Raw genomic sequence first — 25220 nt, 5'->3', positions numbered from 1 at the left:
TTAGGGATTAATATAGTATTTACTTAATAAACTAAAATCTTGAAGGGGAAAAACTTTGAATTAATTAAGTGGTCACTAGGGCCACTAACACCCCATGCATTTAATTTTTAAACTGGCGATTGGCCTGTGATAGTGCCTTATTTCTCACACTGGTAAGGCTTACAAGTATACAAGTTACAGCGTAAACTTATTTTTGTCTGCTGCAACGTCTACTCCCGGTCTGTAATCTTTTTGTAATTCGTTAAGAATCGTAATATTAACGTTACACGCGGTTTCGGAGTCACCGAACGGTTTCTTTTGATTCGTACAGTCTCCGAAAAACCCCTGGCAAATATTTCCAATGGCTACCAAAAACGCAGCTTATCGTGTTTTTGTTGCGAATCTTCCATGGACAATAGGCAGAAGTAAGTAAAACTTAATTAATTCCTATCTCCATAAAAACACTGAGGTTAACTTATATTTTTCAGCATTACAAACTATGCGTGTGCTATTTATCTTTTTGAAAAATGCAAGTTAAGGAATGTAATAATTACGTGACATTGAGAAAAAAATTTGAATGAATTTGGTATTTTGGTACTTTAATCTGCTCTTAGAGTATTGAAGTAGTTATACAAATTACTCCTAAGCATCTAGATCAATTACACCATATATATCTTTAAAAATATTTAAAGCAAACTGTTTTTGACCCTATTAGTAATCTTAGTGTACTCTTATCAACTGAAAATCTACTTTACCCTAGGATTGTATCCATGATTATTAACAGGGTCCTCCAGTGACAGATCTGGTTTTTTGTGGCTCTAGGCCCATCATTTTATTTGTTCCCATAAGTCCAATTTAACTTAGTGGGAATGGGGAATTTCCCCTATTAAAACAATAGGCCATCTGTGAAGATAAAAAATTTAGATTGGAAAAGCATTTGGTAGTATAGTCAAAAGTATTCCTGGAAATCCTACACCTGAGTTTTATTCCTTGGAACCATACTGACAAATTGTGAGTGCCATATAAGGTTGGCATGTGAAAATATGAAGGTACAAAGTCAAGAGTAGACCAAATGGACTTCTTAGTTACTATATCTGATAATAAAAATTACCAAATACCAATTATTTAAACCGCTATTGATTTTGACATTAAACTTCATTTGTAAATCAAAAACATTTTAATTTTAAACTTTTATTTTTTTATTTCAGAAGAACTTAAGAGCTTTTTATCAAAATTTGGTCATGTATCCTCATGTAGCGTTCCATTTGTAAGTATCAAAAATTTCACCATCAATTTATTGATTGCTCGTGGGTGTGGCTTGTGTTCATTGCCATGGTTATGCCTATAGGATGGCCATGACATTAAGACATCCATGGCTGTCATGTAATTATTTCACAGGATCGTGTGGTATTTGGCCTCGTGATGTAAAATTAATGTCATGGCAGCCATATTTGTTTATGTTTTGGGGAATGCCTATTTTAAGACGATTCGCAAGCACCATGTGGTCTAGTTTTTCCCATCACAAAAGGGGGAAGGGGCAATGTTACCAGTGTGGGCTTTAATTGCCAAAGTTTTTTGGAACCAATAATTTACTAGTCCAATTTGATGGGCTTTGAAGAGGAGGATCATAGTGAATGAATGTGAGATTTTAAGAACCTAAAACAAATCATCTCAATTAACATAGTAATTCTCCCTATGCATAAATAGAAACATAAAAACATTCTTCACTATATATTTTTACCAACAGATATTGCATGTGGATAAATATGCTTTATGCAATAATAATTTTCAAATGGCATAAAAATGCTTTTTTTTTTTAATTATCAAAAGCCTAGTTTAACATTAAAAAATTCCATTTTTATGTCTCTGAAAAGGGTGATTTTAAAACTGGACAAAATTTGGCAAAATTGCACTACAGCGGCCTCATGTAATTTCGTGTTATTTTTTGGTGGAGAATGTAGCACTTGACGCGTAGATACGAAACTAATTTTTTTTTGGGGCCGCAAATGATAATTAAATTAATTAACTTAATGTTAAAAATGTACTAATTTTAGGGAATTACCGTGTTTTTGTATTTTTGGGTGGCGGAGAATGTAGCACTTGACGCGTAGATTACGAAACTAATTTTTTTTGGGGCCTCAAATGATAATTAAATTAATTAACTTAATGTTAAAAATGTACTAATTTTAGGGAATTACCGTGTTTTTGTATTTTTGGGTGGCGGAGAATGTAGCACTTGACGCGTAGATTACGAAACTAATTTTTTTTGGGCCGCAAATGATAATTAAATTAATTAACTTAATGTTAAAAATGTACTAATTTTAGGGAATTACCGTGTTTTTGTATTTTTGGGTGGCGGAGAATGTAGCACTTGACGCGTAGATTACGAAACTAATTTTTTTTGGGCCGCAAATGATAATTAAATTAATTAACTTAATGTTAAAAATGTATTAATTTTAGGGAATTACCGTGGTTTTGTATTTTTCGGTGGCGGAGAATGTAGCACTTGACGCGTAGATTTCGAAACAATTTTTTGGGCCGCAAATGATAATTAAATTAATTAACTTAATGTTAAAAATGTACTAATTGTAGGAAATTACCGTGTTTTTGTATTTTTGGGTGGCGGAGAATGTAGCACTTGACGCGTTGATAACGAAACTTTTGTTTTTGGGTCGAAAATGATAATTAAATTAATTAACTTAATGTTAAAAAGTTAGTAGAGTGGAAACCTAAACAAACAGTAACAAGCCGTGGTGTAGGCGACAACCCGACGAAGATAATTACCTCAAAAACACGTAAAAGACGTTACTAAACTCCCCGTATTGGCGCCTGACGGCGCCGCGCACTCGCTTCGCTCAAGCGCTGGGGGCGCGCAGCGCCTCCCCAACCCCATACTAAAAAAAGCGATGGGCCATCTATAACGCGACCTAGAGGACAGTACCAAGCCTTACGCATCAAGTATATACTTTTAATCTCAACCAGAAACAAAGTGGCCCAATAATAGAAAACACCGAGAAAATGAACAAAAACTGTAAAAGTTTTGATAAAGTACGGGAATATCACTTTGTGGCCCAAAAATACAAAACACCGAGAAAATGAACAAAAACTGTAACTGATTTTATACAAAAAGGGAATATCACGTGGAATTCATTAGGACACCGAAACTGTGTTGCCGGCGAACACACGACGGAAATAAGTACAACAAAACAAGTGCAAATGCCGAAAAATTAGAAATTTAAAATTACATTAAAAAATTAAATAATCATTTGCGGCCAAAATAAAAATTACCCTCGGCATTTACGTGACAAGGTCTATCAGGCGCAACCAAAATTAATATAAAATTCAATGAAAATGAGAAATTTTTAAAATTAAAAAAATTAAGTTAAACAATTAAATAATCATTTGCGGCCAAAATAAAAATTACCCTCGACATCTACGTGACAATGTCTATCAGGCGCAATCAAAATTAATATAAAATTCAATGAAAATGAGAAATTTTTTAAATTAAAAAAATTAAATTAAACAATTAAATACTCATTTGCGGCCAAAATAAAAAATACCCTCGGCATCTACGTGACAAGGTCTATCAGGCGCAAACAAAATTAATATTAAATTCAATGAAAATGAGAAATTTTTAAAATTAAAAAATTAAGCTAAACAATTAAATAATCATTTGCGGCCAAAATAAAAAATACCCTCGACATCTACGTGACAAGGTCTATCAGGCGCAACCAAAATTAATATCAAATTCGATGAGGCCGCTGTACTACACTTCACCCCAAAAGGCATGTCATGTTTCAAAATGTTTAAAAAATAATCAGTTCCAAGCAGTGGCGTAGCTGAGAACTCAAAACCCCCCACTCGCAAAAATCACAATGGGGCACCCCTTTTCAATTTTTGTATAGTGAGTGGGGCACTGCGGACCATCAGCTACATCACGGGTTCCAAGCATACATTGTAGTTTTAGGTACTAAATTCAAATATTTACTGTATGACATTTTTTTCAAACATTCCCTCTTTTGGCTCACCCACCCTTTTTTACACTAGCATGTTACCTTGTACATGCCAGAATGATGTTTCGTCTGATTACTTAAAGGTCATCAAAGACTCTTGTGACATACCCTTAATGTGTCACCCAACTTTCCAATGGTGCCGCTCCCATTATTCTGTTAATAATTACCTTAAAATTACACATAGGACAAAGAAACTGGGCTATCTAAATATTTTGGCTTTGCGGAGTTTGCTAACAAAGATGGTTTCTTAAATGCCACGAAAGAAGTTACAGATGTTTTGGAAGGACATGTGGTATGTGTAAAGATTAATTGTGTCATTGTTAAGCGTTTTTTCTTTACTTTGATTTATTTATGTGAACCAAGAATTATCCTCGGCGTGCAAAACTGACATATAAACCAACCTAAACTGGGTTCTAAGCTCTAGTGTGACCGTGGCTTAAGTATATTTAGTCGATTGGCCTGTATCTGGTTTTATTGATTTGTTTAATACCAAGATTATTCAACTATCTTGTTAATACTTTAATACACTTATAACTATTACAATAATTAGGATTTAGATGAATGTGCCATTAACTATCGAGCCAAATCTAAAGTTATTAAGTTTTACGAGATGTACCTACCCAGACTTATAGCAGATTGTTTCCCACTGCATAATGGCTTAACGGGGGCCCTTATAACTGAAAATAGGGATAGTTACCTATTGACAAACCATGTTTTACTTATGAAATAGTATTAGAAAAAGAATATATGATGGTCTTTGCCCTGCACTATTTTTACTTCCCAACGTTTCTTGAAAAACCAACAGGAGACTGCAAATTTACGAGTTTTAAGCGAATAACATTAGAAAGGTAGGTGGTAAGAGATATATATACTTGTGCCCAAAGGAATCCGTAGCTTAAGTGACATTCACAAAAAAGGGTGATTCATTTGGTCTGACCACATCCCACTTCGAACGTGGCCATGTCAATCGCCTGAATGTAACGAGTATACATTTTCTCACAACAAAAACAAGCTTTTTTAAATAAATTAAAAACACATTTAATTAAACCAAATGTAGGTTAATATTTAAATACTAGTATAATATTTAAGATTCTAAGATACAAATTTATCTAGGTGTGAAAACTTTTTGCATCAGCCATGAAAATTCTATAAGACCAGAATATCTCTTTTTTATTTATGTGCTCAATCAGTGAATTAGTTAGTTGAATACTTAAGTAAGTAATAGAGCACAAGGAAGTGGTACTGCCTTTGATGAATGAGATAAGCTGATAGCTCCAATTTCCAAGAAAGAAAGGTTTCATATCCATGGGGTGTAAAAAGTGGAAATATGTCCTTTTGGGAGGTTTCCTTTTATTTATCCTATTGTGTTATCAGGGGAGGTTGAAATATTAATAAATTAATATAAATAAAGTAATTGCTAAAGGAAGAAAGTTATAACATAACTTTTGGAATTTCATCTCCTTTTAACCCCATTTGCCAATACTATGGAGGAAGATAATGCATTTTGTTAAATGCATATGCAAGAAAGGTATCATTGGTATTTCAATTCATCACTTGAAACATTGGATCAAAGCAATCTATACGTTACGATATCAAATTTTTACTAGGTTAGTAAAATTTTTTAATTTACAGATCAGAATCCAACCAGCACTACATGTGAATAATGATGATCGAAATATTTAATCACTACTTGGTTTTATTTTCAAAATTAAGTAAAGAACTTGAACAATTTTGTAGTTAAATCTTATTTTATTAAAAGTGAAACAATAATGAAAGTGAAAATAGTTGAAATAGAAGTTGTCAATCCTGAAAAAAAAAAATATTAAAACTGTTTTTGGCTACGTGAAATAAAAAATAAAATGTACATTTTAAGTAGTTTGAGTGTGGGTAAGACTGTTCTAATTTATTTCGAGGAAATTAAAGTTTTTATGCACAATGTCATGGACACAACCTTGTCATAAAATGATAATAAACCATAGTGTTGTTGTCTAATATGATTTTGAAAACTTGTAAAGTCACAGCTGTAGTGTTAATAGTGGCCGTTATGACAGTTACCGTTTTTTATCAATAAGCAAATTACAAAGGTGGCGTTGCAGGGTTTCAGACGATAACACTCTATAGTTCAATCTTCATGACTGTTAGCTTCACCTCAATGCTCGCGTTTATTGTGTTGGAGCGATACGGTATAATCGCAGGGGCAAACGCGCTGAGCGAGACAAGGCAGCGCAAGGAGAGAGTGTAAAATATTGCCAATTAGCCTTTCCAGTTTACATAGAGCCACGTAGTGGCAAATGCGAGAAGCTCATGAACTGCTGGATTTGCGTCTGCTTAGCCGACGGAAATCCAGCAGTTTATGAGCTTCTTGCATTTGCCACTATGTGGCTCTATGCAAACTGAAAAGGCTAATTGTCTTATTTATTTTTGGGTTAAGTGAAAAAGATACTTCGCACTGCCCTACTTGCTTCCCACCCTATGTGGGAGGTAGAAAATAAACTAAAACACAAGATTTATACTGTATTGCTCCAACACACAATAGATGCGATCGAGTCCAACGCCGATGTAAAAATGATCAGCGGCGGCGTGTCTCAATTTCAGAGCCTTTGGCGGCGGCGTAAGGGTAATTTAACCAGAGGCGGCGCTTGCTGGCGTAACAGTGGCGGATGCAGGGGGGGGGGGGGGCGCCCCCATTTGACGTATTGTTTCGTTCTGAAGGAAATTTTATATTAGAAATCCCAGATCTGGGGTTTATACATAGAAATGAGAATAACAAACTGGTTTATACTGTTTCATAGAATTTCTGCTAGAAATCATTCATTGAACAATAATTATAATAACTAGAGTAAGAGCCCTTGGATTTTTTTAGAAAATAGGAAATTAGTACGGCGTCGCGACGAAGAAACGTCGGCGGCGGCGGCGCACTCTTAAGATGCGAGCATTGTGGTGAAGCCTAGGGCTGGCCCAAGGGCCCGCGCAGCACGCGGTATATTTCTGGCCATATTTCTTGAGAAAAGGTTACTTGTCTAACCAAAGAAAACGCATAAAAGGGTTTCCTCTATACTGTAGAAATTATTTGTGGTTTTCATGTCTGTGAAGGTAATCAAATGTTGTAAAACAACGTACCAGTAGCAGAATCTGGACAACTACATATTTCACATCCTTTAGCAGTAGTTGTGATTTTACATTTCTTTAAATCACAGCTTGTAACTTCCTCACATTCTAAAAAAGCATTTAAATACTAGATTATATTTCTTTAAACGGATATATTGAGTGGTTAAAAGTGAATGCAGCAGCTTTTCAATTTATTATGACTTAACAATGTAAATATAAATCCATAGTTTAATTTTCTTGAATCAGGATGACCACAGAAATGGTTAAAAAAGTTGTATAAAATTTATTGGATTTTACATGAGGAATTATTTGAAAAATAATCGGTATTTTGTTGAAATGACAGGAAAATATAGGTTTCAAATAATCATGAAGAGGTAATAAATAATAAAAAAAATTCCTTAGTCATTGACAATCTCTAATAGCTTTGAAAAAATTTGCTGGAATTTGTGACATAATTTCATTAGAAATGGTTACAACTTTGTGGTTTTTCATTGCTATCTATTACAAAACATATAATTGCATCTGTACGAAGAACTTTTCAAGATAGAAAATAGTGTAAATATAGTCACCAGGTGAATAATTTAAGTAACAGTAATACCATAAGTGTATAATATTTTTATATAAGTGTGACACTTCCTATTCTTCACATGCAAAAGTCTTACTGAGAGCTATCATCAAGACAGACTGCATTACAGGCTTTGTCATCGATTTGCGTCCGCTTGCTAACGCGTCACATGTAGCCTTTGACAGCGCCTCGCTAAGGGGGATTTTCTTCTTGTGATGACATCGATCGTCACTAGCTCTCCGTAAAACATTCCCCAAAGTGACAAAGTTATGGAACAATATTATAGACTTATGGTAATACTAATGTGAAACTGCATTAGGCCCCTCTTAAGTTGGGTGGGTGAACTACTAATGAATTAATTCCATCACAGCCGCAGTTTATTTCATTACCTGAACATGAAAAATCAAGTTTTGAAAGAAACAACTAACATTTTAAAGCTTTTTCACATGTATTAAATTTAATATTGTCCATGGTTAAAAGCTTTGTTAGAGAATTTATAAAGAGAAGAAATTCACATGGATATTTATTTCAAGCTCATTGGCTCTTTTTCAACTGATATAAAATTTAACAATTTTAAAACCAGATCATTGTAATTTTCAATGAACATGCTCATTCTACATATTCCCCTAATTTTTTAGATCATTTGATTTTCCATTATTAAGGTTTAACGTGCCTTGTTTTTTTTAATATAGACCCTTTCATTGAATAACCTTTTCAAACCAATTTCTTTGCTCAATTAAATTATTTTAGCTCCCCCTCATTTTGTATCATACCCCCTCGTGTCACATACATGTTTTGCTATAGCATTATTTATAAATTGTTCCTTATATGCATTTTCATGCTCTTTTTTTTCCTTATTTTTAACGTTTGTTTTTTTTGGACTATTATATACCTGCACATTCATTTATATTTTCCTTCAGTCTATTTTTAATAAAATTATTTAATGTTAATCAAATTTATATCTAGTTTTTTTTCACTGACTGATTTTACGTATTTTTAATTTTTTTTCAGGTTTATTTTTAACTATGTGTTAAATACTTTATTTATTACATTAGGGGGATAGTTACAGTTTATTAATTGATTATTTAGTACTGATTTATCTTTATCTGGGCCGCATGAAATTTCTTCGATTACTTAAGGCTTTTAATTAATCCAATTTTAATTTTTTTACTATGAGCTGAGTTATAGTTTAAAAACCTTTTCGTGTGGTTTGGTTTGTGGTATAATAAATACTGAACGCCATATTTTAACCTAAAAACATAAACCTCTAGAAACAGTAGTTTGCCATCTTGCTCCAACTCGTAAGTGAATTGGATGTCATTAGCTATTTATAGTATATATTTAAGCATTTTTTCTAAATTAAGAAAACATCAACAAACCTATTCCAGTTTTTTTTTTATTTTCATTACTGGTTTCTTCATAATTTTATTTTCAATACATTCCATTACTAAGTTCGCTATATTGCTTGTAAGAGAATTATCATTGATAATTCCCTTTTTGTTTATACTTTTTTTTATCAAATTTAAAGTATGTATTGATGACAGAACTCGCTTAGTTCTAATATCGATTTTATATTTAAAGTATTATGTAATACTTTCATAGCCATTAATGGTATAGGAATCTTACTAATAACATCGAAACTATATATTTCATAATTTCGTCAATGGTTAAATCTCTATTTTTTACCAAATAACCATTATGACCTTATGACCTATGCATGGAGACAATATTCTAACAAGTTTCTTAGCAAGTTTAGCTGTATAATACACGGGGCTATTTATTGAGGAAACAGTCTAAGTGGCACATAGACCTTATAAGGCATGTGTGAGGTATTGGTGTTTTTCTTTCTTCATTAGTTCTCCTTTACCTACTGCTCTGTTAAACACTTGCCATCCGCGTTTATTATTTAATCGTTTAATTTTTTTTTAAGTTTAGTGTGTAGGTTTCTGTTTTATCTAAAAGAGCCACAAGCTTGAAAGGTTCTGTATATTTTAAACAACTTTTAAAATTTGAAAGAAGTATCCATGCAAATTTCTTCTATTTATGAATTTTCTAACTTGTTCAAAAATCCAAGAAAGGATTTGGTACTGCTCCCATTTAAAATTTCCATACTGACTTAGTCACTCAACTCTTTAAAAAATAAAACCATGGAGTACCAAGCACTGTTTCACTAATAAGTCACAAAATTGTCTCTGGTGCGGGAAATTTTGTTAACCCCTCCACCATTTTTAATACTATTTGTACTATGTAGTACATAATCCAGAACATATAATATATAAGATCCTCTGCATAGCAAAAAATCTATTATAGTTTATAAGAACGTTTTCTCTTATCTTTTGGGAAAATGTATATATTTAATTGTGGGAAAGTTTAATTGAACTCGTAATTTAGTTAATGATTTATTTTTAACTCATCATTAATACCAAAATAGCTGGTAAATTCTCAGCTATTGTGTCAAGAAAAAAAATGTAAAACAAGACCTGCACTACAATTTGAATTGCTAATTGCAATACTTTAACTTCTTAACACAGTTTTTAGTACTAACAAGGTATTGCATTATGCCATTGGTTATTCCATAGCCTACTTACCCATGGCGGTGCATTTAGCTTGACACGCTTTCTCACTCTCGAAGTTATTTTTGTTGCCTCCACATCCACTGTAGAAGAAGCTACGACAATTTTTCGATACAACATCGTAAAGATACCTCACTTCCCTTCCCTGGCAAGTTCCTTTATCCTCCTTCTCAAAACACTCCACTGAATGAAAGGTTGTGAGTTAATTATTCTCATAATTACCAGAAGTTTATAGTAAACCCGTTTGGGGGAAGTATTCCACTTCTCATTAAGCCCATTTTATTTTGATGAGATGTATCATTCTGCGACAGTTCAAAAACCGTTGGTGCTCCTCAGGGCGGACATTAGGGCAAGGCGAGCAAGGCAACCGCCTAGGGCCCCGCTTTCAACGTCAATTATTTTGGGCTCCTATCTCATATCTTGCTGCCTAAGCCCCGCTCACCTTAACACCGGGCCTGGTGCTCCTCAATGGCTCTTACTATTATGATGTTTTTTGAGAAAAAAAGTAGTACCAGAAGTTGTCACTGGGCGGTTTCAGTCTTAGTAAAATGGCAGCTTTTGACTTGAATTACTGTCATAAATAGACACTATATCATTTTTACCATAACAATTGTTTAACTAATTTTTGTTAAACAATAAAAATGAAACAAGGACTGTTACCTCAGTCAGTAAAAGTACAATTCTAGTCTATAATTGGAGGATAAAGTATGTAGCTACTTAAGTTTAAACTTGCTAAAAAGCAAGTTGCATGTATTATACAATTAATTTTAACTGGTTCCCATTAAAGAATGTAATAAATTTATTGTCTAGGAAATAATAAATTTGAAGGCTATCCTGAAAAATTACCATCTGAATCGACTGTTTAGAAAAGAAATTGACAATATTTCGCTACCTGGTACGAAATCTAAAACCTCCTATTTGAGATAAACCAGATTTCCGTTTGATATCTACAATAATTACAGTAATAATCTGGTAATGGTTATAGATTTTAAATAAATATTGTAAAGATAAATTACTGACTTGATACTCGAGTCACGTACCTCTTTTGCTGTCAGGTTGCTAGCAATTAGTGGAGCGTTATGTTTTTGAAAAAAAATTAAATGGTAAGCTATCTGTATAAGACAGTTCAAAATTTCATATTCTATACTTCTTCTATAAATTTTAATAATGACATCTTGATTTGGAGGCTGCAAAACTTTTGGTCATTACGGCCGCATCTTTTTAAGGACAGAAAGCATGCCGAGGCTCAAGCCAATTCCAATTAATATATGTATTAATTAAATACTTCAACATCAAAATAATTTGGTATTATATATGTAAGGAATTATGTTTATTTAATTTTAATACAATAGGGCATAATTATTTTTTAAATATATTTTTTGTTTCCATTATAATACCATTTATAAGAAAACAGACGAATTTAATTACACAATACAATTTATAAGAAAACAGACTAATCTAATAACACAATACAATTTATAAGAAAATAGCTGAATCTAATTACACAATAACATAAGTAATACAATTGATAAGAAAACAGACTAATCTAATTACACAAAAACTACATTTAAAGCATACTGGGCCTTTTGTTATTTTTTATTTGTCATACATTTACGAATATCTTTTTATCAAACTTGTTTTAGAAACAAAAGCTTTTTTTTAAAAACCTAATTTTTGTGTATAATATGATCTCCTAAGAATGCACAGTCATTGAAAATAATTTTCTCAGGTGCTTTTTCATTTATGCCTGTTAAATGTTATCCTAATATAATTTGAATTAGTTACCTCTGTCTATTCTTTGTAGAATGCCTTTAATGTGTATCCTGACGATAGGGTAAGGTGTTTAAAATTTTCTAAGCTTAAATTTAGTAGCAATTATTTCCCTTTCATTTTTTGAAATGCAAGTTTTATTCACACTTTCCAATTGGGAAATCAATTTAAAGGGATCCCTCACTCACAACAGGGGAAGGCATAGGGGTCACAAAAAAACTGGTTTTCAAGCACACTGCAAGTCTGGATTTTATGTTACCCCTATGCCTCCCCCTGTTGTGAGTGATGGATCCCTTTAATTTAACAAAAAAATAATTATAAATACCGTATCTATCAAATGTTATCTGCAATGTAAAACGCGTTATTTCAATGATAGGTATACCTGGGCGTAGTTCAGCAGGCGACGCAAATCTAGTGTAGGACTATCATTAACTACCAGTAGGACGTTTTTGTATTCCCCCACTTTTAAGCGGAACCCCCAAATATCATGAATAAACAAAAGGGGAATACTTCCTCCTAAGGGGTTTATTATAAACTTCTGTAATTACTTAAACCATATTGTGATACTCACTATCTATAGATGGGGCCTTTTCGGCTCCTGTTGGGCTAAAACCCGCTGAAAATAGTCAACAATCGAAAAAATTTAATTTTTACATCCATCGGTTTTAGACAACCTATCATTTAGCAATTAGAGGAATATGCAACATCAATTGACCGGGGGAGGATTTTTGTCTTAACAAGCAAAGTTAATAAAATGTCCAGTATTTTTCACCCTCGCCCCAGGTTCTTATTGGCTCTTGAAGTAGATTCTGCTCTGAACGTATAATACTATGTTTATAGATTAATAATTCAATCTCAGTAAAACTAGGGGTTGAAAACATTTCGCTCACAAGCCCTCCTTATTCCTCGGAGGTTAAATATTCCTTTAAGCAATGTATTTCCTTGTTCCATTGAAATAACATTTATTACCTGGGCAACGTAGGTGGCATTCTTCCTTTGACAGAAAGTTGTTCTCGTTACCTTGACACCCACCATAGATAAAAGTAGTACATACTCCTTGAACTGGGTTAAAGTAGAATTTTTCATGATTGCCGCGACATGGTCCCATATCTGGTGGCAGATCACACACATCTAAACGTTAAAGAGTGTCATTAAATAACCAAATTATTATGTTTAAAGCACATTTTATCTGTAAATTTCTACAAATCCTACATTAATTTAAAAACTATTAAAAAAATTTCCTTAAAAATATATGAATGATTTTGTATTTTTAACCAAAAAAATGGAAGAAATATCCAAGTTCCCCACCCCTATGGCCTCAAAGTGCGGTCATAAAAAAATTAAATCCTTTTAAATCCTATAACAAATTCGGGATATTTTTAAACTCAAGATTCAATAAAGAACTGACCCTTTAACAAAAGCCAATGAAGGCTACAAACTGAATTATGTGAATTCCATAAACTTACCAGCACATATAGCCATACATTCTTTGGAAGTGGTGAAACTGTTAGGATTTTTTTGGCAGTTTCCAAAGAAAGCATGACATGTACTTGTCCTTTTGTCATAATAGTATCTTGCTTCGTCTCCTTTGCAGTCCTCTTCAGTTGGCCTTGTGTCGCAAATATCTAAGCAGTAGAAAAACATTAATGGGCAACGCAAGTGAGCTGGCATTTGTGTGACTATGCATGTAAAGTGCGAAATTTACGGTAAACTTTGCGTGGTCTCGCCATTACCGAGTGGGGGTGTAGGGGGTTAAAAAGCACAGTGCTTTTTATTTTTTTTTTGCCACAGAGCTTGCGTTGCCCTTTAAGTACCTACTGATTTGATGGTCACAAAAAGTTTTCAATGTAAAATTTTTATTGTTCAGTCAAATCTAAGCGCTATGTAAGTTAGCGTGTAAAAAGCCAGATAAGAGGTATATAAAGTCCACCATAAAACACTGGATTATGTAACCTGGCCCTCAAAATTCAAACTCTAGTTTCCCTTTAACAGCTACTCTGAACGTACACATTTAATTCTTAAACAAACTCGTCTTTGGAACTACTGACCTCAGTTTTTCAATAAATTTACTGGGTGCAATAACCATCCTTTTACTGAGCCTGCTTCTTAAGTCTCGTTAACCTCAGATTTTTTTTGAAATTAAAAAGTAAAAAGTCTCAAGGGAAAATCATTTTGATAAATAAGAAGGAAAGTCGCAATCTGTACGAAGATTGGTTAAAACCTAGCTTTTCACTTAATCTAAAAAGTAGGGATTGAACTTTTAACTGTTTATAATTTTTAAAAAATATATTTATTTTCAGCACTTAAAAAAATTTATCTCAAGTAAGTGATATTTCTTAAGCGTTGGACAGTATTAAATTGTTAACTTTTCCAAAGCCTCTTAGAAGCGAGATTGAAAACAGAATTAATTGCACCAAATTTGTTAAACAATATACCTCTATTAGAGCAATCACAGAAAAGTTTTTCATCCTTCCTTTTGGTTCTACACGTTGTTGCACATTCTATTGTTTTATTTATCAATACGGCATTTTCATCTACAGGAACAACATAAGTTGCATTAAAACATTTCTTATGTTGCATTACACACTGTGACATCACAAAACATACGTTTCAATGTATGTATCCTGATTAACTGTACATGATGTTTTAAAACAAAAACAAAGTTAAATTTTATACCTATTTGATTCACAAAAGGGGGTGCTGCATTAGGAGTGAGTACAACAGGTTGCAATTGATAGAATGGTATTTCAGGACATGTACAGGATCCACATTCAGTTGAGCTCTGCTCCCAGGTGCATTCTGCAGGGCAGTCTGATGAAACCTTACAAATTTTATCATCTTTATCTGCAGAAATATATGAATATATTATTTCCATATATTGGGACTCTCGATCGTATGTAGTGTAAATTTTGGTCAGAGCCGTCACCACATACTGAACAACTTTCAAATTGAATTTAAAATCTGCTTAGTTTAAAATATCTATTGTACAACAACTCGGACTAAAACATGTAAATTCAATTATTAAAAAATCATCCAGCTACTATTTCCAAAATATTTGGTTTAAAAATATTATAATGCTATACTTTCTGTCAGTGGTGTAGCTAGAAATTTTACTGGCGGGGAGGTCCCCGAATTTACAGCTGTTTTCCACCCTGTTAATAGTTTTCTGATGTCAAAATTGGACCACCCCTCTGTCTCCCTAGCTACGCCACTTAGTCTAGCGGATCCAGGAAATAATTGTGCACTTTGTGATTAAAGTATGAAATTTGGTGTAAAAATACTTAGTAGTATATAAAATCCATGAAAGATTAGAGCAATTCGCTATCTCTATTGTGACAGTTTTGACAAGTTGTCAAAGTCGTTAGTTATTGCAATCGTACCTTAATGAACAACCCTTGCGAAACGCCTCCTTAGCGCGGCTTGAGCTAGTGAAAAAGACGGGGGTCTGCATATAAAGGTGCTATACCTGCTAGTGCGTATAGATTCACAGTAAAGATGTAGATATTTATAGAGGTTATGTTAATTATTATATTTAAAAATATTTTAACGGCATATTTAAAGGGAATATAACCTCTGGTATTTCAGTCGCCCTCCGAGGGTCCCAATATTGTCCGCGGCCTCCCATGGCTTTTCACACCTGCGGCGCTGATAATCGCTGATTGAAAAGAGAATAAAGGAAATTGATGGGGTCTTCCATTAAGAATGCGTTGGAGGTTATATTCCCTTTAAACTACCTTATTATATTATATTATGATTACACATTTTAATAAAAATTATATTTATGTTAATTATTATATTTAAAAAAGTTTAAGGTTAATTTTCATCTTCTATATATTTAATTGAGATTTAAACAAAACATATATTTGATATTTTACTTATTGAATATGCTGTATGCCCTCAATCCTTGAATATTGTATTTTTAACGACTTCAGCAGTTGACAATATTTACCATAATCCGACCGCTACAAGCTCCCAATCTTCATTTCACGGAACCGGTATATCTCTATTTCAACATTCTGAATATGGAAACGTCGGTACACCGCAGAATCGTTTGGATCAAGTTGCAAAAACAGGAAAAAAAAAGCCACGCTACCATTGGACTACACTGATGTACCACCAATTCCTATTACATAAAAACGCTCGATAATACCAACAATTCCCGGCTTAGCTGATAACTTTAACACAAACATCCCATTAATACACAAAGCTATAGAAGAGGAGATCGAATGGTGCAAACACGTCACAAAAACTATTGAAGGTATAGTAATGAAACTGATATATATTCAAAGTTTAGAATACCCTTTGGCAACGTCTGCTATATTGCCATTATTTCCAAATGATTCGTTATTCAATGGACGTTGTAAAGAAAGCGACTGCAATTTTAAACCCTGGTCAAGTACCGATCATTGATTGCGACCAGCCACTTTTCAAATTAGCAAAAGAAATCCAATGGCTATGGCCTGAGATGTATGGAGAAAATGTTTTTGTAGTCATGCTTGGCGGCCTTTATGTAAAAATGACGCTACTTAAAGGCCTTGGTGATCTTTTAGACGGAAGTGGATGGACATCAGCTCTCGATCAAACCAATATAGTTTCATCAGGTACAGCGCAATCTTTATTAAAAGTATCTCACGTGAAGAAAACTTGCCGAGTACACCAGATCACAGTTTGCACACTGTACACACTACAAAAACAGGCGTTTGAAAACGCCGATGCCCAATGCTCATTCAAAGAGTGGTGCGCTCGTCAACAGGATGCTAGTTCCCAGTTAAATTTCTGGCAGCTTATTTTGAATACCGAACTTGCATTTCTGACATGGGACCGAGCTGTTCAGGAAGGTGACTTTCGACTATACGTTGAGGCGTAGAAAAATATTCAATGGCTTTTAAACGCTCTCGATCATTCAAATTATGCCAGGGTTGTGTCTCTTCACTTAAGAGACATGTTTTATCTCCAGGATAAACACCCAAAAACGTTTGATGAGTTCTGCAAGGGAAAATTTACTTTCAATAAAACCACAAGACCGTTTTCATGGATGCCGCTAGATGAAACGCACTAACAAAAAAATACTTTTATCCAAAGCGATGGAGCGGCCATAGGTCTTGCTGAAAAACCCACGTCCCTCTTGCAATGGATGGTAGCTGGACCAGAAATGTGTCGAATTGTTCAAGAATTTAAAAAAATAATTGACAAGCGAAGTTTTAAAAACCAGACATGTCACCACGAGGATACTCAAGCTTTCCAGATTAAATTTTTAGAAGGAGTTCAATCACTCGTATCGATTTTGAAGTATATGGGAAATAGTTTCGCCGTTGTGGGTGAAGATTTACTGGTATTGGATACACGGCAAATTATGGACAATATAACAGCAATTTCTTTAAAAAATATTAAAAATGTTGGTGAACTCCAATCCAAGGAGCTATTTCTGAAGCGTCTTGTCTTTTGCAGCGTAGAAATTTCAGATGTTTTGAAGAAAAACAAATTTCCTCTTATCGACAGACCTCCACGTAAAGAAAAATCGAAGGATCAACTTCGAGGCTTTATATTGCGTCTCAAGTACGGACTTGCGATCTTGACGTGTTTTTTCAGCACGAAAATCAAGCGTTTCCGCCGTCACTGTCCAACAACGGGAATATTAGATTCGGAAATAAAAGCGACTTAATTTATTGTTTAGAAGAATTGTTGTCGGATGAAGAGGAGATAAATTCATCTCACGAATCCGAAATGGTTGTTATTGATGGAGCGGCGATCGTAAACATGATAAAGCCAGGAACTGCCCAATCGTTTAAAAGTTCCGTTGGTCGTGTTGACATTGTCTTTGAAATATACTTACATTGTTAGAGAATAGCCTTAAAGCGGGCACGAGAAAAGCGCGGGAAAGACATTACAGCCTCAGGGTGACCATTCTTCCTTTATTTTATGATTTTTCCTATATTTCAATACTTTCCTTTATTTTCCTATAATTTAACCATTTTTCCTGTATTTTCCTATAATTTAAGTATTTAACCATTTTTCCTGTATTATTAGATAATATTTTGTATTTCGCGCGGTTTTCTAAAATTTCCCGCGTGCCTAGTTCGCTTTTCGTAATACAGATGGCGCTCCATGTACTAAATCCCTTTGATAAAATGTAAACTGCTTCTCCAAATAGCTGAACTGAATCAAAGATAATATAACTACGTACTCTAGATTCTAAATCTCGGCGTTTCTCGATAGCCCGTTTTCTCGTGAGGCTTTTACCAAAGATAATTTAAACTCGTACCCTAGATTCGAATACTGAGAGCTTTCTCATTGACGGTTTTGTTACGAAGCGTTTACCCTTTTCCTTAATTAATTCGAGGTGTTTTAATTTTGTTTAGTGGTTCTGCTTGAATATTTTGCAATTGGTAGTTCCAAATGTTATATTATTAGTCTTTGGATTTAGAGGTCTGTGTAACGGCGGCTGCGGCCTTGAAAAATGCCCGCTTGTAAGTGAACCGCGATTCCGCATTAAAAGTCGAGATAGGGTGTCTGGCAGCTCTAGCTTCTGGAAACTTCGACCGGCGCCGCCAGTCCCTTTGGCCAGTCTATCATGTCTATGTACTACATACGCTATTCCAATGTAGCAGATGACCTGCACTGGTCATGGACCAGTTTATTTATTTTAGGCCAGGGGGTCACTGGTCAAATGTCCACTTTAAAAAAAAATCCTTATTTCCCAGCCTGGCGCAAACCATGGAGCGAATTTTTTCTGAGTTCCGGCGGGAAGTGGGTAAACGCTATCGGCAACGCGCGAGAGAGTGATTTCGAATCTAGGGTAGGAGTTTAAATTATCTTTAGTTATATTATCTTTGACTGAATTTAGTATATCGTCGTCTGCTTATTGATCTGACTTCACTGACAGGCTGAGAAATAAGGAATTTTTTTCAACTGGACCTGTAGTTAGTAGAGCCTAGGTAGATTAATTAAAAAACTGGCCACTGGCCACTTACCATTTTTAACCTTCAAAATCAGGCTTTCATAATTTATGGTCAAATTATCTACTCTTGACAATATATGTGCTAGGGCATAGGCTTAGTAGTTTAGTTATTATGAGTATTTCAAAATTTTGGAGTGTTAAATAAAGAACTATAAATCTGCTTGAGCAATATGTAGAAACATCTTCATTGTGCAATGTTAAATTAAAAAAATAACTACTTTCAGAAATGGATCACATTGTAATGAGGTGTATTAACGCTAATACAGCAAGAATGTATTGAAGTTACTAAGAATATTTCAGCATAGCATTAACCCCTGGTACCATCCTCGCAGCTTTTGTGGAGAAAGTTCATCTACATTTAAGGTGCATTCAAAGTCATACCATATAGCAAACTTGAATGGGAAAGCAGACGAATTTAAGCTACAAAGGCTGCGAGGATGGGAATCAGAATCCTGTAGTCCAATATTCTTAGTAACTTCAATACATTCTTGGTAGAGTGTAGAGTAGACAGACTCACGACCAGGCTTGGAAATAAGGTTTATTTCTAAACTGGTCTATTTGGACAGTGACTCCAAACTCTTGAATTATTTAAGTGGTCACGTAGACCAGTTGGTTAATAATACGGTAGATAATTTGGAATTAATAAACTGGATACTGGACCAGTGAACCCCTAGCTTTTGAATAAAAAAACTGATCCGAGCAATTAATAAACTGGTCTTTGACCCAGTGACCACCGCTTATTTCCAAGCCTGCTCACGACACCCAGTCAGCCACCCATACACACAATTGACACAAGGCCAAGCACACAGCATAGAAGCAAAGACCAAACTATTTTAGGGATTAATATATAATTTTTTTAATGAACTGAAATCTTGAAGGGAAAAAACTTTGAATTAATTAAGTGGTCACCACGGCCACTAACACCACAAGCATTTAATTTTGAAACTGGCCCAGTTAATTTTTAAACTGGTGATAGTGCCTTATTTCTCAGACATAAAAAAAATAAATTTTATTTTGCCAGTCGACTCAAATTCTAATGCCATTAAAATTAGAGTAGACTGGCAAAACTTTCTGAGACATAACGAAAACAAGAAATTACTTTTTAATTTCTTGAGTAGTCACGCCGTCAAGTTTCAATATCCTGGAGTTTTGTATATTACGAACGGCGAAGATGCAAAATTAGCTAGGATGGAGCAAGTCTTTCGCCATGCTCCTACGAGGAAGCCGACAACAGGATGTTTCTGCATGCGTTAGACGTAGCGCAACAAGGATGCAAATGCATTCTGATTAGGAGTGTGGACACCGATGTCTTGGCTCTAGGTATTAGTCTTGCGAATAAAATTCCTTGCAAGCGTTTGATTATCGCTTTTGGGTCTGGAAAGGATTTCTGTTACATAGACGCCACAAGAATATCAAAAAAACTAGGCGCAGACAAATCCGAAGCCTGGCCGGCTTTCCACGCACTAACAGCTTGGATTTATAATACGGTGTCGTTAACGATCCCCTCATGGTACCAGGCGACACCCCGTTGTATTTTAGCCTTCCGCCCGGACAGAGGATTTTACTTTTACTTTTTACTTTCCTGTTTACTCGTGGAATCTTCATGAATTCCTACAACAATATCATCAAAAATCAAATTCGGGCAAGGGTCTAACCTGGGGAAGGGTGTATCTCCGGATGCTACCCTCAACAAGCTCAGGTCGCAGGTCAGTATCGGAAGACACTGAGACCAAATTTCTAGGGTCTGCCTCCGGCAGTACCCAGCATTTGGAGCAAGGGTCTACCAAAGATAAAACTCAGACTAAGGAAAGCAAAACAAGAGCTTCCAAGGCTCGTAATCACAAGAGGAACGAGCTTTGAAGAAGTTGGAAGACTCTGCAAAGGGTAACTCCTCTTCCAATAAGAGATCACGAGAGTCAGACCAAGAGTTCAAGCTCTCGACAGCAGGCTGCCAAAAGGTCGAAAGCTCTGACCTTTAGTGAAGCTATCGGTTCGACGAGGTTGGCCATCATAAAAGATGGATATCACTTGAACTGCATAACTGAGGAGGAGATGAGCACCATTCAGCGTGGAATTCTGGAGAGGTTAGACTGGACACCCTTGGGTAACCCTCTTCCTCGATTCTGGAATTTTCAGCTGAGTGGGGGGCCTTAATTTACCTGTGTAAGGATGACTTAGCAGATAACTTGTTGAGGTTAACGGTAATATATGTGTAGGGAGCTGTTGGCTCGCATGGCATGAAGGGCTTGCCACCACCGTCCTACGCATTGTAACCCGGCCACCTGAATTAATGGCTTTAAAAGTCGCTTTGGGTATTATTATCCTTTATCCTTTACACCAGGAGTTCGACCTCAACGAACAGGTTCTTCAGGGAACAAGGCTTTTTGTAAAAAAAAAAGCTATTGACCGGCCGAAACCTTATGAGCTCGCTCTCTACACAAGGGACGTCGGGACGAAGGACCCTAAAGTCGTTCAAAGACATCTTCAAACTTTGAACGGGGCGTTAACTGTTGGAAGGGTCTTGGAAAGGTGAGTTGGTTAACGCCATCAAGGAGGCGGAATTTGTCGCCGAGACAGGTTTGGACAGGGGTATTTTTAAAATACTCAATAATCCAAACCAATCCAAAAGCTGTAAATATTGCAGAGGGTGTAGTTAATCTTACACCTGGAAGTGTACCCGAGTCTAACGACTCATTAGAGCCTCTGTTAAGCGATAACTCGGAAGAGGACACATTGACAGTTTATCCAGGATAAGAAGGCTCAACCAGTTGGAGCAATAGTCGGGGAAACTGGTGGAACCAATTAACCAGCGGGAGTGGTGTGGTCTCCACACTCACCGCTGTTAAGGGCGGTAACACCGGTCAACCTCCAAACTAGGCCCATCGCTATGAGCATTAAGTTGGTACAGATAAAACTCCACCACTGTAAGGCAGCCTCCGCTGTACTCTGTCGTAGGCTTGCTAAGGAGCAAATTGCTGTTGCTCTTATTCAGGAACCCTGAACAGTGCAGATAATGTCTAGTATTACTATAATTATGTTTCGCCTAGCGCTTGTGTATTGGTACGCGAAGACATTCATGCCCTTGCACTCTCAATCTATCACTTTAGGGACACCGCAGTGTTTATAATCATCTCCTCTACTATTGACGGAAATGAGGAAATCACCCTGGCATCCGATTACTTCCCTTACGATGATGATCTGCCCCCACCATCACAGGAGGTGACCAAATAGGTCAATCACTGTGAGCGGTCAGGAAAGAAACTCATAACCAGTTGTGATGCGAATGCTCATCATGTCATCTGGGCCAGCAGTGTCTGCAATGACCTTGGTGACAAACTAATGGTATACGTGGTTAGTACTAAACTTTATATTCTCAATAGGAACAATGAACCAACTTTTGTTACTCGTAACAGAAGTGAGGTCATTTATTTTACACTGTGTACAGAAAATGTCACAGCTCTCATTTCTGATTGGCATGTGTCAAGAGAACCGTTATTATCGGATCACAGACACATTTGCTAAACTAACATGATGAAACTGGTTCGGGTTAATACCGAACTTTTGGGATGGTTATCCAAATTTGTTCGGATAGTCAAGTGGCCCTCAAAGCTCCCCCTGCAGCACAAATGAATTGTTTCAGAGTCGGGCCGACGTCGACGAATTTTTAAAACTCTGGTCGGCCGACTGTCGGCCGACTGTCGGCCGACCGTACTATTTTGAGTCGAAATGTCCTACCCGAAAAAGTGTCGGCCGACGGTCGGCCTACCTTTAAAGTTTGACTGTATGCCAACTTTAAAAAGTAAAGGGCACCTACTATAAACATCGTCGGGCCGTCTCAAAAAAGACCACCGTTAGACTGTTTGCCTACTTTTAAAAGTAAAGGGTACCTACTCTAATACATCGTCGGGCCGTCTCAAAAAAGAGCACCGTTAGACTGTATGCCAACTTTAAAAAGTAAAGGGTACCTACTCTAATACATCGTCGGGCCGTCTCAAAAAAGAGCACCGTTAGACTGTATGCCAACTTTAAAAAGTAAAGGGTACCTACTCTAATACATCGTCGGGCCGTCTCTTACATTTATTTATTTATTATTTTATTGGTGACTTAAAAAATAATAGCAATTTTGCAAAAGCAAATAATAACAATTTTACCAAAATGGTTTTCTAAAATTTTCTAAAATATTTTAAATACAGAATCAAAGTCGACAGGATAACTTGAATCTGAAAATTGTGCTTCATTGCGGCAAAGATCACCACTGCCATCACTCTCTTGTCTTTGTTCTTCCACTAATTGTGGTTTAGTGCAATCATTTACATTGCTTGGAATATTTATTCGATTTTAGCCTATCTTTATATTCGAATTATCAGAAGAATTAACATTAATTTGGTCCAAATGATCTCTCACATAATCGGATCTTATATTCTCCTCTTGCCTAGCACTAATATCAGCCTCATCTTTATAAGGACCTCTTTTGGGCATATTTGATGTCTTCAGCTATATTTAGAGCTTTAAAATCAAATATTGTAAGGTTGTATTTTCAATACTATAACAGTATGATAACAACACCAAGGCTTAATAATGATTACAAAAACCTCGGTTAAAGAAGAATCTAAGAATTTACAATAAATTTGTGATTGAAAATCATACCTTTAATGGTTAGATATTTAGTAATTCAAACGTTTTAACTGTATTCTTTAGTGTTAATGCTTATAAAACTGAATATATAATACCGAAAACACGGGCACAGAAACAATAACCCGTACTCTTGCCAAAAACCGCCAAAAGCAATTTTTTATTTGAACTTTTCTAAATGTAAAACAAATGTATTCATTCTTTAATTATGGATTAAAATAAATAACAAATAATTATTCTACCATCTATTTAAACGTAGGAACTAATGAAATACAATTTATCAGTAAAGCCTATCGAAAGTCGGCAAATAGTCTAAAACAAATCGTTGTGCCGAATCAAAAAATACTCAATTCAGTACAAAGCTTAATATCTGTTTGAAAAATTTTAAAAACCGCAGACTTTTTTGAGTCGGCGATTGGCCGTGGACTGGAAATCGACTTTTCGACCACAAACAGACTCTAAAACGACTCATTTGTGCTGCTGGGGTCTTAATCAGTTTAATATCTCTTCTAAACTGGTCTAAAGCTATCTGAATCTCTCTCGGAGCTAGGCACCAACAATAAAGTTCAGCTCTATTGGGTTCCTGGCTTTCGGGGTTTCTATGGTAATGAGAAGTCTAATATCAGGTTGGTCGTTGGCCTACTAACAGGCCACTGCCTACTTAATTGGACTCAAAGACGATCCAATCTGTAGGGCTTGTCAGGCTGAGGAGGAAACCTCCTTTCATGTACTTTGTAGGTGCGATTATTACGTTGCCCAATGGTTTGAGCATCTTGGGAAACTACTGATTTCTACAATATGCCGGCCAAGCGGATTCTCCGTTTTGTGTCGGATATTGGACTTTTTAAGTCATAAGGTTTGGGGTTGCACAATGGGCTTATCTCTCATCGTTCTCCCCACTCATCAATAATAATAAGTTAGTTCAAAGGTTTATAAGAAAATAACTAGATAATTTAGGAAATGTAATTGATATATTTTTTCAATTCGAAACTTTTATCTTTATTTTTGGTAAATTACTTACTTTCGCAAATGCAAGAAATACAACCGTGTTCATCTTCAGTACACAATTCGAAACTTTTATCTTTATTTTTGGTAAATTACTTACTTTCGCAAATGCAAGAAATACAACCGTGTTCATCTTCAGTACAACAGGGAGGACATGATAATGTACAGATAGCAAGATTTTTGCATACCGGCCAGTTTACATCTGTTATGGGAAAAAACTATATGTTTATAGTGAGCAATAAGAATATTGTCTGAAGAGCGGTAACATAAAATTATTTCAAAAACCCCTTTTTTACTGAACGCCATCTTTTAAGAGCAGAGAAAAACCATTATGTTGTCTAGATATGTTGTTTGTGTGTGTGTGTGTTTTTTTTTCAAATATTCTTATATAGAATATAAGGAGTATAGACGCTTCAATAAAACCTCTTCAATTTCCAAGAAGTAATATTTAATATATATTGACCTGTAAGTTACTGTTTATATAGTGCTTAAATTATGGAACCTTTTAAGCTTTACGGTATGCAACAAGTGTTTTCTTTTAACCAGGTAGGTTAAAAGTTTCCATTATTTTAATAAGCACGATACTGGGTGTCCACTAAAACATGAACCAGGGCGAA

At 35.2% G+C, this 25220-nt stretch overlaps 2 protein-coding genes across 4 annotated transcripts in view; one reads left to right on the top strand and one right to left on the bottom strand.

The window, feature by feature from the left end:
- The first annotated feature begins 211 nt into the window (after positions 1-211).
- Positions 212-5895, top strand: LOC149940501 (SRA stem-loop-interacting RNA-binding protein, mitochondrial-like). Its single transcript, XM_090177256.1, has 4 exons — positions 212-404; positions 1188-1246; positions 4177-4284; positions 5625-5895. The coding sequence occupies exons 1-4, from the start codon at positions 341-343 to the stop codon at positions 5673-5675; spliced, it is 282 nt and encodes a 93-aa protein (XP_090033382.1). The 5' UTR covers positions 212-340; the 3' UTR covers positions 5676-5895.
- LOC149940500 (uncharacterized) overlaps positions 5722-25220 on the bottom strand; it is a 40368-nt gene continuing 20869 nt past the window's right edge. The window contains exons 7-15 of one of the 3 annotated variants that reach the window (XM_090177254.1): positions 24704-24807; positions 14685-14852; positions 14444-14542; positions 13475-13633; positions 12978-13139; positions 12580-12624; positions 10254-10421; positions 7113-7208; positions 5722-5798 (exon numbers count right to left, since the gene is read on the bottom strand). In XM_090177254.1, the coding sequence (XP_090033380.1) occupies positions 5737-5798; positions 7113-7208; positions 10254-10421; positions 12580-12624; positions 12978-13139; positions 13475-13633; positions 14444-14542; positions 14685-14852; positions 24704-24807 (1063 nt within the window). In that variant the 3' untranslated portion in view covers positions 5722-5736. Of the gene's footprint in view, positions 5799-6744; positions 7004-7112; positions 7209-10253; positions 10422-12579; positions 12625-12977; positions 13140-13474; positions 13634-14443; positions 14543-14684; positions 14853-24703; positions 24808-25220 lie in introns of those variants that run through there. The other 2 variants (XM_090177253.1, XM_090177255.1) reach the window with 2 other exon arrangements.

The sequence above is a fragment of the Leiobunum rupestre genome, chromosome 6 (genome assembly GCF_980474605.1).
Source record: "Leiobunum rupestre chromosome 6, qqLeiRupe1.1.hap1, whole genome shotgun sequence".
Taxonomy (NCBI): Eukaryota; Metazoa; Arthropoda; class Arachnida; order Opiliones; family Sclerosomatidae; genus Leiobunum; species Leiobunum rupestre.
Note: the sequence above shows the minus strand (reverse complement) of the source record. Positions and strands in the feature narration are given on the sequence as shown.